Raw genomic sequence first — 13,538 nt, 5'->3', positions numbered from 1 at the left:
TAGTTATTATTATTATTTTTCCTATTATCGTTATTAACGGTATTATCTTTATTATCGTTATTTACATTATTAATGTTAATATCGTTCACGTTATTATCGTTATTATCGTTATTTTCGATATTATCTTTATTACGGTTATTATCGTTATAGCCGTTATTGTCATTATTATAGTTATTATTTTTACTCCCATTATTACCCTCTTGTTTATTATTATTATCGTCATTATTCTAATTACTGTTAATATTGTTATATTCGTTAATGTTATTATTATTTTATCCGTTATTATCGTTATTATCGTTATTAATGTTATTATTAATATTATTATCGTTATTACCGTTATTATCTATATTATCGTTATTATGGTTATTATCCTTATTTTCGTTATTATCGTTATTACCTTTCTTATCGTTATTATCTATATTATTATTATCCTTATTATCGTTATTATCGTTATCATCATCATCATCTTTATTATTGTTATTATTGTTATTATCATTATTATCGTTACTTTCGTTTTAATCGTTATTATAGTTATTATAGTTATTATAGTTATTATCTTTATTCTTGTTATTGTTGTTATTATTATTTTATTATTATTATTATTCCTATTATTATTACTGTTATAATTATTATTGTTATTTCTTTTATTACTACTAATATTATTAATACTATTATTGTTCATATTATTGTAATAAATTTTTATATTTATACTTTTAGTTATTGTTATTAATATTGTAATAATTTTTGGTACTATTATTGTTATTATCATTGCTATCATTATTGTTGTTATAATTGTTATATTTAGTGTTATTGTTATTGTTATTATTATAGTTTTTATTACCGTTATTATTATTATTATTACTATTATTATTACTATTATTATTAATACTATTATTGTTATAATTTTTTGTTATTATTATTGTTATTATTATTGTTATTATGTTGTTATTTTATTGTTATTATTGTTATTATTTTTATTCTTATTATTGTTATTATTCTTGTTACTATCAGTATTATTATTATCGTTATTTTTATTACTATTATTATTATTGTTTTTATTACTATTATTATCATTGTTATAATTAACATGTTGAATGCTACGCAGATATAACCGGGATTGTCTGTGGCGCCACGAAGAATTTTCTATTTAGCGATACATATAATGTTGAAATGTTACCTGTAATAGATATGTTACATCGTATAAACATGTTTGGCATGTTAATTGCAGTGGGATCAATGATGGCCCCCGTAGCGCTCGAGTACAATTTCGTTCCTTCTTCAATTATTTCATATTTCTTCTTCGCTTAGTTGAGTAATAGTGTCACGATTTTATTATTTTCTACAGTGTTAAACAATCATGTAAGAACCTCTATTATACTTTTGTATACTACAAAAATTTTTGCATTGCTTATCTCCTATTTAATTTTTTAGTTGGTCCATAAAGTTATGATTTCAAATGAAGATTCTGCGTCAAGCAATTCAACTGATGATAGATTTTTACCAAATCCTTGCAAATGATGCCAAGTGTTGTCACATAATAAGGAAAGTTCCTCGAGCAATTTGTCTGATATGATAATACCATATTCAGTACGTCGCTGTCGAATTGAATCATATAGTGAATGCGAAGTTGAAGATGACGGTAGTAATTACGAAAATAATATAAGAGAAAAGGTACGTGGTATAAATTAGCATATACCTTCGTGTAATCAACCAAAGATTATATTTTATATTTCATCGGGAATCAATACATATCATATTGAAATTTTTTCATTTACTGAACCGTATAGTTTTTATTGTCTTTTTGTTTCGAATGAAATATTTGAAATAATTGCAAACCAAACAAATAAATATGCTGCGAAAATAGTATCAGAATAGCGATTACGTCTTCTTCATAGATGCATTAAAACAAATCCGAATGAAATAAAATGATTTTTTGGCTTTATTTTATGGATGGGATTAGTGCGATTACCCAAAATTTACCTGTATTGAAGTAGAAATGAAGAATCTCACCAGACATTTCCAAGTACAGTGATGTAGTGAAATTGATTTGAATTACTTTTACGGTTCATTCATTTTAGTAACAATGAAGAAAACGATCCTAATAATAGATTATCCAACATTATTCACATTATTGACATATTAAACAAAAGTTTTAAAAAATACTACAATCTAGATGAAATATAATGCGTAGACGAATCATTGATCCCCATCCAAGGCCACATAATATTTCGACAATATTTGAAACTGAAGAAACGGCATCGATATATCGATAAAGTTTTTAAATTATGTTGTGGTGCAGGATATACTTATTCTTTTCAAGTATTCTCGGAAAAAGTAAAAAATAGAGATAAAACACAAGAAACAGTATCGTCCGAGATTGTAATGTCTCTTTGCAAAGATATATTGGGTAAAGGGCATACTGTCTATACAGACAACTTGTATATAAGTGTTGATCTGGCAGAAAAGTTAATAGCAAAGAATATACATTTAATTGGTACACTACGGAAAAATCGACGTGGAAATTCAGTAGAACTAGTATCTAAAAAATTAAAACGTGGAGGACTCATTGCTCGCGAAAATTAATCCAGAATAACAATATTAAAATGGAAAGATAAGAGAGACGTAATGATGCTTTCAACTAAACATTCGGCAGAAAAGACTACTGTACATAAGAAATTCTATTCGTGTGAAAAACAAAAAATGGTTGTAGTATATAATCTAGGAAAATCATCAGTCGATTTATCAGACCAAATAATAGCATATAATTTACCACTACGCAAAACTTTAAAATGGAATAGAAAATTAGCAATAAAACTGTTATTGAATACATGTATGTAAATTCAATGATATTATTCAAACAGGTAATAAGATAAGATATTCAAATTTCTGAATTCAGAAATAAAGTTGCATTATATTCAACAAAATGTCGTAATAATGATGCTGAGAAAACCACGACATGAATTAAAAGCAATGCCAGGAAAAGCTCCAACGGTGCGAAGATTTTGCAAAATTTGTTACCAAAAAAATTCTAAGAAGTTAGGGAGAATAATTGCAAAAAACTGTAGCGAAAAAGTCGTGACAAATAGCAAAGACTGTGCTACTTTCTGGTTCATACTTTCTTTGTTTAGAATGTTTCAATACGACACAACGTAACGTACGCGCATAATAAAACTATATCACATGTATAAATAAAACTATTTTCAGATGTTCTATACTGCATTCATTTCTGCTCACCACTACATCAACGATGATAATAATAAAAAATCGTAAGTATTGTCATTTGTCTAAATTTTTTACTTTTTTTTTAATCTTGGCACGGTGGTCACCGGTGGCCACCATGACGTCACAGCCACGTTAAGTGCCGATAACAAGTGATCACCGTTGCATTCAACCTGTTAAAAATTTCGATACACATAAAAGTAGTTTGATCTTAGGAAATGTAGTGTGCTGAATCGATCGGTGGCAATTTCCAAACCGTGATACAAGTATTATCAAAGAATTTACGATTTTCACTATTCTTGTAGCGAAAATCTCACATTTCGATAACATTATTCAATAATTTTCATGTTAAAACTCTTATTCACTCGTAGTTATATGAGTAATATATATTTATATTATTGTTATATTCATTAATCTGCGTCTATAGAATATAAAATCTATGAAATTAATAGACATTTCAACTTTTCTTATTTGTACGATACGTGTATAAGAATGAAAAATCGTATGTACGATATAAAAAAAAGTTAAAAACCTCGATTCCAATAAAGGTAGAAGTTTGATCTTAGGGAATGAACATTGTTGAATCGATTGGAATCATTTTCCAAATTGTGGTACAAGTATTTTCGTAAATTTTACGATTTTTACGTTCCTGTAATGAAAATCACATGTTCTAATTACATTATTCGACAACTTTAATGTAAAAACACGTACTTACTAATAGTAAAAACGTTATATTCTTGTTATATTCTTTATTCTGCGTCGATAGAATATAAAATACATGAAATTAATAGAGATTTCAACATTTCGTAGTTCGACGATACGCGTAAATGAACGAAAAATCGTACATACCATATGAAATAATGTTAGAAACCTCGATTCCTATAAAAATATTGGTGTGATCTCAGAAAATGCAGTGTGTTGAAACGATTGGTAATATTTTCCAAATGGTGGTACAAGTATTTTCGAATATCTTACAATTTTTACATCTCTTGTACTGAAAATCGCATGTTCCGATCGCATTATTCGATTATTCTCATGTTAAAACTGATATTTACTCATAGTAAAAACGTTATATTCTTGTTATATTTTTTATTGTTGTGTCGATAGAATATAAAATCTATGAAATAGGTAGAGACTTCAACTTATCGTATTTCGACGATACGCGCATATGAACGAAAAATCGCATACAGAATATGAAAAAATGTTAAAAATCTCGATTTCAATAAAAGTAGTAGCTTGATCTTAGGAAATTGAGTGTATTGAGTCGACTTGTAACATTTTCCAAACTGTTGTACAAGAATTTTCAAAGATTATACGATTTTTTCTTTTTATGTAGCGAAATTCGCATGTTTCGAACACATTATTCGACAATTTTTATGTTAAAATACATAATAACTCATAGTAAACATATTAAATTCCTGAAATTTTCTTTATCCAGCGTCAATAGAATATATAATCTGTGAAATTAATAGAGATTTCAACTTTTCGTATTTCGACGATACGCGTATATGAACAAAAAGTAGTATATATGATAAGGTATTATGTTAAATACTTCGATTCAAATAAAAATAGTAGTTTGATCTTGTGAAATGCAGTATACTGAATCGTTTGGTAGCATTTTCCAAACTGTGGTATAAGTATTGTGGTATATCGTATATACGATTTTTCGTTCTTATACGCGTATCGTCGAAATACAAAAAGTTGAAATCTCTATTAATTTCACCGATTATATACCCAATCCACGCACAGTAAAGTACATAACAAGAATATATCGATTATACTATGTGTAACTATGTTTTTTAATAAGAAAGTTGTCGGAAAATGTAATCGAAACATGCGAATTTCTATACATGATAAGAGAAAATCTTAGAATCTTCCAAAATACTTGTACCACAGTTTGGAGAGTGTTACCAAACGATTCAGAACACTGCATTTCATAAGATCTGATTTTATATACTATCGACGCAGAATAAAGAATATAACAACAATATAACGTATTTACTAAGTGTACATACGTGCTTTAACATGAAAATTTTTGAAAAATGTAATTGAAACATGCGAATATCGCTACATGAATAGTAGAAATCGTAAAATTTTCGAAAATACTTGTACCACAGTTTGTATAATGTTACCAATCGAGAATATTGCAATTCAAAAGATCAAACTACTTTTTCTATTGGAAAAGAAGATTTTAACATTATTTCATAATGTGTATACAATTTTTCGTTCATACACGCATATCGACGAAACATGAAAATTTTAAATCTCAGATAGTTTCATTGATTTTATATTATATGGACGCAGAATAACGTATATAACAAGTATAAAACGTTTTTATTACGTCTAAATACGTGCTTTAACATGAGAATTTTCGAAAAATGTATTCGAACATGTGAATGTCCCTACACGAAATGAAAAATCGTAAAATCTTCGAAGATACTTTTACCACAGTTTAAGGAATGTTACCAAACGATTCAGAACAAGTTAGTTCATAAGATCATACCATTATTTTGATGGACTCGAAGTTTTTACCATTAATTGATATAGTGTATATGATTTTTCGTTCATGTACGCTTATCGTCGAAATACGAAAAGTTGAAGTCTGTATTAATTTTATAGATTTTATATACCATGTACGCAGTATAAAGTATATAACATCAGTATAATGTTTTACTATCAATAAATACGTTTATTAACACGAAAATTGTTGAAAAATTTAATCGAAACATGCGAATTTTGCTACATGAAGAGTCAAAAAATTAAAATCTTCGAAAATACTTGTACTACAGTTTGGAGAATGTTACCGATCGATTCAGAACATCGAATTTCATCATATCTAATTACAATAATATTGGAATCGAAGTCTTTATCATCGTTTTATATCGTAAATACGATTTTTCGTTCATATAGGCGTATCGACGAAATACGAAAAGTTGAAATATCTATTAATTTAACTGATTTTAGATCCTATCGATGCAGAGTAAAGACTATGACAAGAATACAACGTTTTTACAAAATTTTAATATGAGTTCTAACATGAAAATTGTCGAATAATTTCATCATACATCCGAATATCGCTATATGAGAAATTGAAAATTGTAGAAACTTCGAAAATACTTCTACCACAGTTTGGAAAATGTTACTAATCAATTCAGAACACTGCATTTCGTTAGATGAAACTAATATTCTTAATGGAATCGATGTTTTTAACATTGATTTATATCGTACATATGATTTTAGAATATACACGCACATCGAAGAAATATGAAATGTTGAAATCTCTATTAATTTCATTGAATTTATATTCCATCAACGCAGAGTAAAGAAAATAACAAGAATACAACGTTTTCATTCTGCGTAAATACGTGTTCTAACATGAACAGTGTCGGAAAGTGTAGTAAACATACGCGAATTTCGCTATATGATTTGTTAAAAATCGTAAAAGCTTCGAAAATAATTTTACCTTATTTTAGAAAATGTTACCAATCGATTCAGAACATTGCATTCCATAAGATCGAATTACTAATATTATTGGAATCGAAGTCTTTAACATTGTGTCATATCGTATATACGATTTTTTGTTCATATACGCGTATCGACGAAATATGAAAAGTTAAAATGTCTATTATATTCATTGATATTATATTCCATCGACGCAGAAAAAAGAATATAACAAGAATATATAGATTTTACCATACGTTAATACGTGTTCTAACATGAATATTGCTGAAAAATGTAATCGACACATGCGAATTTCGATATATGAGCAGTTAAAAAATATCAAATCTTCGAAATTACTTGCACCACAGAATGGAAAATGTTAACAATAGTTTCAGAATAATGCATTTAATATGATCAAACATCTATTTTCATTGGAATCGCAGATTTTAACACCGTTTCCTCTCGTATATACGATTTTTCGTTCTTATAAACCTTTCGTCGAAACACGAAAAGTTGAAATCTCAGTAAATTTCATTGATATTTTATTCTACCGACACAGAATAAAGAATATAACAAGAATATAACATTTTTATTACGTGTAAATACGCGTTTTAACATGAAAATTGTCAGAAAATGTAATAGACAAATGCGAATTTCGCTGTAAGGGAAGATAATAATAGTAAAACTGCGAAAATACTTGTACCACAGTTTGAAATATGTTACCAATCGATTCAGAACATCGCATTTCATAAGATCAAACTAACTTTTTTTGGGAATTGAAGTTTCTAACATTGTTTCATATAGTATATACAATTATTCGCTCATGTACGCGTATCGTCAGAATATTAAAGTTGAAAACTCTATTAAATTTTATCGACATAGAATAAAGAATATAATAAGAATATAACGTTTTTACTATTTGAAAATGCGCGATTTATCATGAAAATTGTCGAGAAATGTAATCGACACATACAAATTTCAGTATATGAGAAGATAAAAATTTTCAAATCTTCGAAAATTCTTGTACCATAGTTTGGGAAATGTTACTAATCGATTCAAAACATTGCATTTCTAAAGACCAAACAAACTTTTTTTATTGGAATCGAAGGTTTTAACATTGTTTCGTTTCGTATATACGATTCTTCGCTCATATACGCGTATCGTCGAAATACGAAAGTTAGAAATCTCTTTCCAATTCGTTGATTTCATGTTCTGTCGACGCAGAATTAAGAATAAAACAAGAATTTAACGTTTTTGTTATGTGTAAATACGTGTTTTAATATGAAGATTGACGAAAAACACAATCGACATATGCGAATTTCGCTATACGAGAAGTGACAAATCATAATATCTTCGAAAATTCTTGTACCTGAGTATGAAAAATGTTACCAATCGATTCAGAGCACTGCAATTCATAGGATCAAAGTAATATTTTTAATGGAATCGATGTTCTTAACATTGCTTCATATCATATTTACGATTTTTCGTACTTATACGCTTATCATCGGAATACGAATATTTGAAATCTCTTTTAATTTCATTGTTTTTATGTTCTATCGACGCAGTATTAAGAGTATAACAAGAATTTAACATTTTTACTATTTGTAAATACGTGTTTTAATATGAAGATTGTCGAAAATAGTAATAGACTTATGCGAATTTCGCTATAAGATAAGTAAAAAATCGTAATATATACTAAGATACTTGTACCAGTGTGAAAAATTTTACAAGTCGATTCAGAACACTTCATTTCATAATATAAAATCTACTATTCTTATTGGAATCGAAGTTCTTAACATTTTTTCATATCTTACATACGATTTTTCTTTCATATACGCGTATCATCGGAATACGACTATTTGAAATTTCTTCTAATTTGATCGTTTTTATTTTCTATTGAAGCAGAATTAAGAATATAGCAAGAATTTAACGTTTTTACAATGTGTAAATACATATTTATCATGAAATATGTCCAAAAATGTATTCGACATATGCGAAATTCGAGATACCTGAAGTGAAAAATCGTAATATCTACTACTATACCTGTTCCATAGTTTGAAAAATTTTACCAGCCGATTCAGGACACAGCATTTCATCAGATAAAAACTACTATTTTATTTGGAATCGAAGTTTTTAACATTGTTTCATTTCGTATATACGATTTTCCGTTCATATACGCGTTTCATCGATATACGAAAATTTGAAATCTCTTTTAATTTCATTTTTTTTATGTTCTATCAACGCAGAATTAAGAAGTTAAGAGGAACTTAACGTTTATACTATGTGTAAATACCTGTTTTAACATGAAATTTGTTGAATAATGTAATCGGCATATTCGAATTTCGCTATAAGAGAAGCGACAAATCGTAAAATCAACGAAAATACTTGTACCACAGTTTGAAAAATGTTACCAGTCGATTCAGAACATTGCATTTCATAAGATCAAACTTTTATTTTTATTGGAATCGAAGTTCTTAACTTTGTTTCATATCGTATTTACAACTTTTCGTTCAAATACGCGTATCATCAAAATACGATAATTTGAAATCTCTTTTAATTTCTTTGATTTTGTAATCTGTCAACGCAGAATAAAGAATATAAAAAGAATTTAACGTTTTTATTATGTGTAAATACGTGTTTTAACATGAAAATTGTCGAAAAATGTAATTGACATATGCGAATTGCGCTATACGAGAAGGGAGAAATCGTAATATCTACGAAAATACCTGCACCACAAATTGAAAAATGTTACCAGTCGATTCAGAACATTGCATTTCACAAGATCAAATAACTATTTTTATTGGAATCGAAGTTGTCGACTATGTTCCATATCATAATTACGTCCTTTCGGTCATAAACGCGTATCATCAATATACGATAATTTGAAATTTCTTTTATTTCGTTGATTTATCATCGTTATTATCGTTATTATCGTTATTATCGCTATAACAGTTATTATCGTTATTAAAGTTATTATCGTTATTATCCTTATTAACATTAATATTATTGTTATGATTATTATAACTAATATAATTAACATTATAATCGATATTATTATTACATTTGTTTTTATCCTTTTTATCATTATCATCGTTATTGTCTTTATTACTCTTATTATAGTTATTAACGATACTTTCGTTATTACTAATATAATCGTTATTATCGTTATCGTTATCATCGTTATTACCCCTATTATCGTTATTATCGTTATAAATGTTATTATCGTCATTATCAATATAATTATTATAATTATTATTATTATTTCTATTATTATTATTATTATTATTATTATTATTATTATTATTATTATTATTATTATTATTATTATTATATTTGATATAATTATTATTTTTATTATTATCGTTATTATCGTTATTATTGTTATTATCATTATTATCTTAACTTTAGTTATTATAGTTATTATCGTTGTAATCGCTATCAAAGTTATCACAGTTATTATCTTTATTATCGTTATTATCATTTTTATCATTATTATCTTTATTAACATTATTATTGTTATTATCATTTTTATAATTATTATTATAGTTATTTTCTTTGTTATCGTTATTATAGTAAATACCGTTATTATCGTTATTATCAATATTACCGCTATTATCATTATCATCGTTATTACCATTATTATCGTTATTATCGTTATTATTGTTATGTTCGTTATTATAGTCATTAACGTTATTATCGTTTTTATAGTTAAAATCGATATTATCGTTATTATCGTTATTACAATATTTCCTTATAATCGTCATTTATTGTTATAATCATTGATTTCGTTAATATAGTTATTATCGTCATTATCGTTATTACCGTTAATATTGTTTTTATCGTTATTATTAGTATTATTATTAACGTTATAATCTATTTTATCATATTATAGTTATTACCTTTATTATCGTTTTCTTAAATATTTTCATTATTATTTTTATCGTTATTATTATCGTTATTATCTTTATTATAGTTATAATCGTTATTAAATTTATTACCGCTATTATCGTTATTAACGTTATTATCGTTATTATCGCTATTATTACTATTATTATTATCGTTATCGTTAATATTGTTATTATCGCATCTATTATTATTATTGTTATCGTCATAATTTTTATTATCGTTATTATATTTATTACCGATATAATCGTTATAATCGTTATTAAAGTTGTTACCGTTATTATCGATATTATCGTTATGGTCGTTATTATCATTTTAATCGTTATTATAGTTATTTGCGTTATAATTATTATTATTATCGCTTGTTATCGTTATTATCGTTTTCAACGTTCTTAACTTTATTATCGCTATTAACGTTAATATCGTTATAATAGTTTTTATCGTCATGAACGTTATTATCTTTATTATCGTTATAATCCTTATTATCATTATTATTGTTATTACCTTTATTATACTTATCATTGTTATTATAGTTATTATCGTTATTATATTTATAATCGTCATTAAAGTTATAATAGTTATTATCGCCATAATCGTTATCTTTCTCATTATCGTTATAATCGTTGTTGTCATTGTTAACGTTACTATCGGTATTTTTGATATTATCGTTGTACAATTATTTTCGTTACTTTCGTTGTTATCGTTCTTATCGTTATTACCGTTATTATCGTTACTTTCTTTGTTATCGTTCTAACCGTTATTATCGTTATTATAGATATTATCGTTATCATCGTTATTAACGTTATTATCATTATTATCGTCATTATCGTTATTTTCGTTATTTCTGTTAAAATCATTATTGTCATTATCGTAATCATTATTATAATCTCTATTATCGTTGTTATCGTTATAAACTTTATTATCGTCATTGTAGACATTATTATAATAATTATTATTATTAATCCTATTCCTACTACTCTTATTATTATTTTTTTTTATTATTATTATTAGTAGTATTATTATCGTTATAATCGCTATTATAGTTAGTATCGTTATTATCGCCATTATCGTTCTTATTATTATTGTTATTACTGTTATTATTATTATTTTTATTATTTGTATTATTATTATTAATTTTATTATTAATATTATTATTATTTTTTGATATCGTCAAAATCGCTCTTATAATTAATATCGTTTTTAACATTATTATATTTATTATCATTGTTATTATCGTTATTATCGTTATTATTATTATAATTATTATTTATTATCATGATTATCGTTATTATTATCTTCGTCTTTATTACTGATGTTATTATACTTACTATTTTTATTATTATTATTATTGTTATTATTATTACTAATATTATTATTATAATAGTATTATTATTATTATTATTACTGTCATTATCTTTAGTATCGTTATTATCACCATAATCGTTATCGCCATTATCGTTATAAGCGTTATTATCATTATTAACGTTATAATCGTTATTTTCGATATTTTCGTCATTATCTTTATTATTATCATTATTATTACTTTTATTATTATTATTATAAATGTTATTATTATTTTTATTATTATTATTATTACTATTATTATTATTATTATTATTATTATTATTATTATTATTATTATGTATGTTATTATTATTTTGATTGTTATTATTATTACTATTTTTAATATTATCGTTAATATTCTTATTATCGTTATCATCGTTTTTGTCGTTATTACCTTTGTTATCGTTATTATCGTTATTGTCGTTATTATCGTTATTATTATTGTTACTATCGTATTTATCGTCATAATCGATAATATTGTTATAATCGTTATTATTATTATTATTTTTATCGTTATAATCGGTATTATCGTTACTAACGATATTATCGTTATTTTCGATATTATCGTTATTATCGTTATTATCTATAATAAAGATATGATCGTTATCCTTGTTATTATCGTTATTATGGTTGTTTTCAATAATATCGTTATTATCGTTATTATTGTTATAAACGTTATTATTATTTTCATTATCGTCATTATCGTCATGATCGATAATATTGTTATTATCGTTATTATCGTTATTATTATTATCGTTAAAATCGTTATTATCGGAACTACAGTTATTAGCGTTACTATTGTCATTATCGTTAAGGTGGTTAATATCCATATTATCGTTAATATGGTTATTATGGTATTATCGTTATTATCACTTTTATTGTTATCATCGTTATAATCTTTATTATCTTCACTATATTTGTAGTCGTTATTGTCGTTATCGTTATTACCGTTATTATTTTTATTATTATCGTCATTATCGTTTTATCGTTAATATTGTTATTATCGTTAGTATTATTATTAATATTGTAATTATTATCGTTATAATCGTTATTAGCGTTATTACAATTATTATTGTTACTATGGTTATTATCCTTATAATCGTTATTACCGTTAATATCATTATAATTGTTTTTATCGTTATTATGGGTAATATCGTTATTTTCGTTGTAAAAGTATTTATCGTTATTATTGTTATTATCTTTATTATCGTTAAAATAGTTATTATCGTTATTATCGTACATATCATTACTTCTGTTATGAACGTTATTATCGTCATTATCATTATATTCTTTATTATCGTTATTATCGTTTTATTAGTCATTATAATTATTATCAATATTATTATTATTATAATCGTTATTATCATTATTCTCGTTATTATCGTTATTATCGTCATTATCGTTATTTTCGTCATTATTGTCGCTAATATGTTTGTTATCGTTATGATCGGTATTATCGAAATTATAGATATTATTATAATAATAATTATTATTATTACAAAAATTCTTTTATTATTATTATTATTATTTTTGTTATTATAATTATTATTATTATTATCTTTATTTTAGTTATTATCGTTATTATTTTTATTATCATTATTATCGCTTTTACCGTAATTATCGTTATTGTT

The 13,538-nt window shown here is 25.1% G+C and overlaps 1 protein-coding gene across 1 annotated transcript; it reads right to left on the bottom strand.

Annotated features, from left to right (window-relative positions):
- Positions 1-3,036: 3,036 nt before the first annotated feature.
- LOC124947054 (glycosyltransferase-like protein gnt13) lies at positions 3,037-12,383 on the bottom strand (the record flags this gene model as incomplete). The annotated part of the gene is made up of 6 exons (XM_047488662.1): positions 3,037-3,171; positions 3,327-3,392; positions 11,371-11,474; positions 11,560-11,742; positions 11,892-11,942; positions 12,110-12,383. Coding segments are annotated over 6 exons (813 nt in total), but the record flags the coding sequence as incomplete, so codon positions are not given.
- Positions 12,384-13,538: the final 1,155 nt, after the last annotated feature.

Source organism: Vespa velutina, chromosome 2 (assembly GCF_912470025.1).
Source record: "Vespa velutina chromosome 2, iVesVel2.1, whole genome shotgun sequence".
NCBI classification, from domain to species: Eukaryota; Metazoa; Arthropoda; class Insecta; order Hymenoptera; family Vespidae; genus Vespa; species Vespa velutina.
The sequence above is the reverse complement of the archived record's forward strand: the minus strand, read 5'-3'. Positions and strand labels throughout refer to the sequence as shown.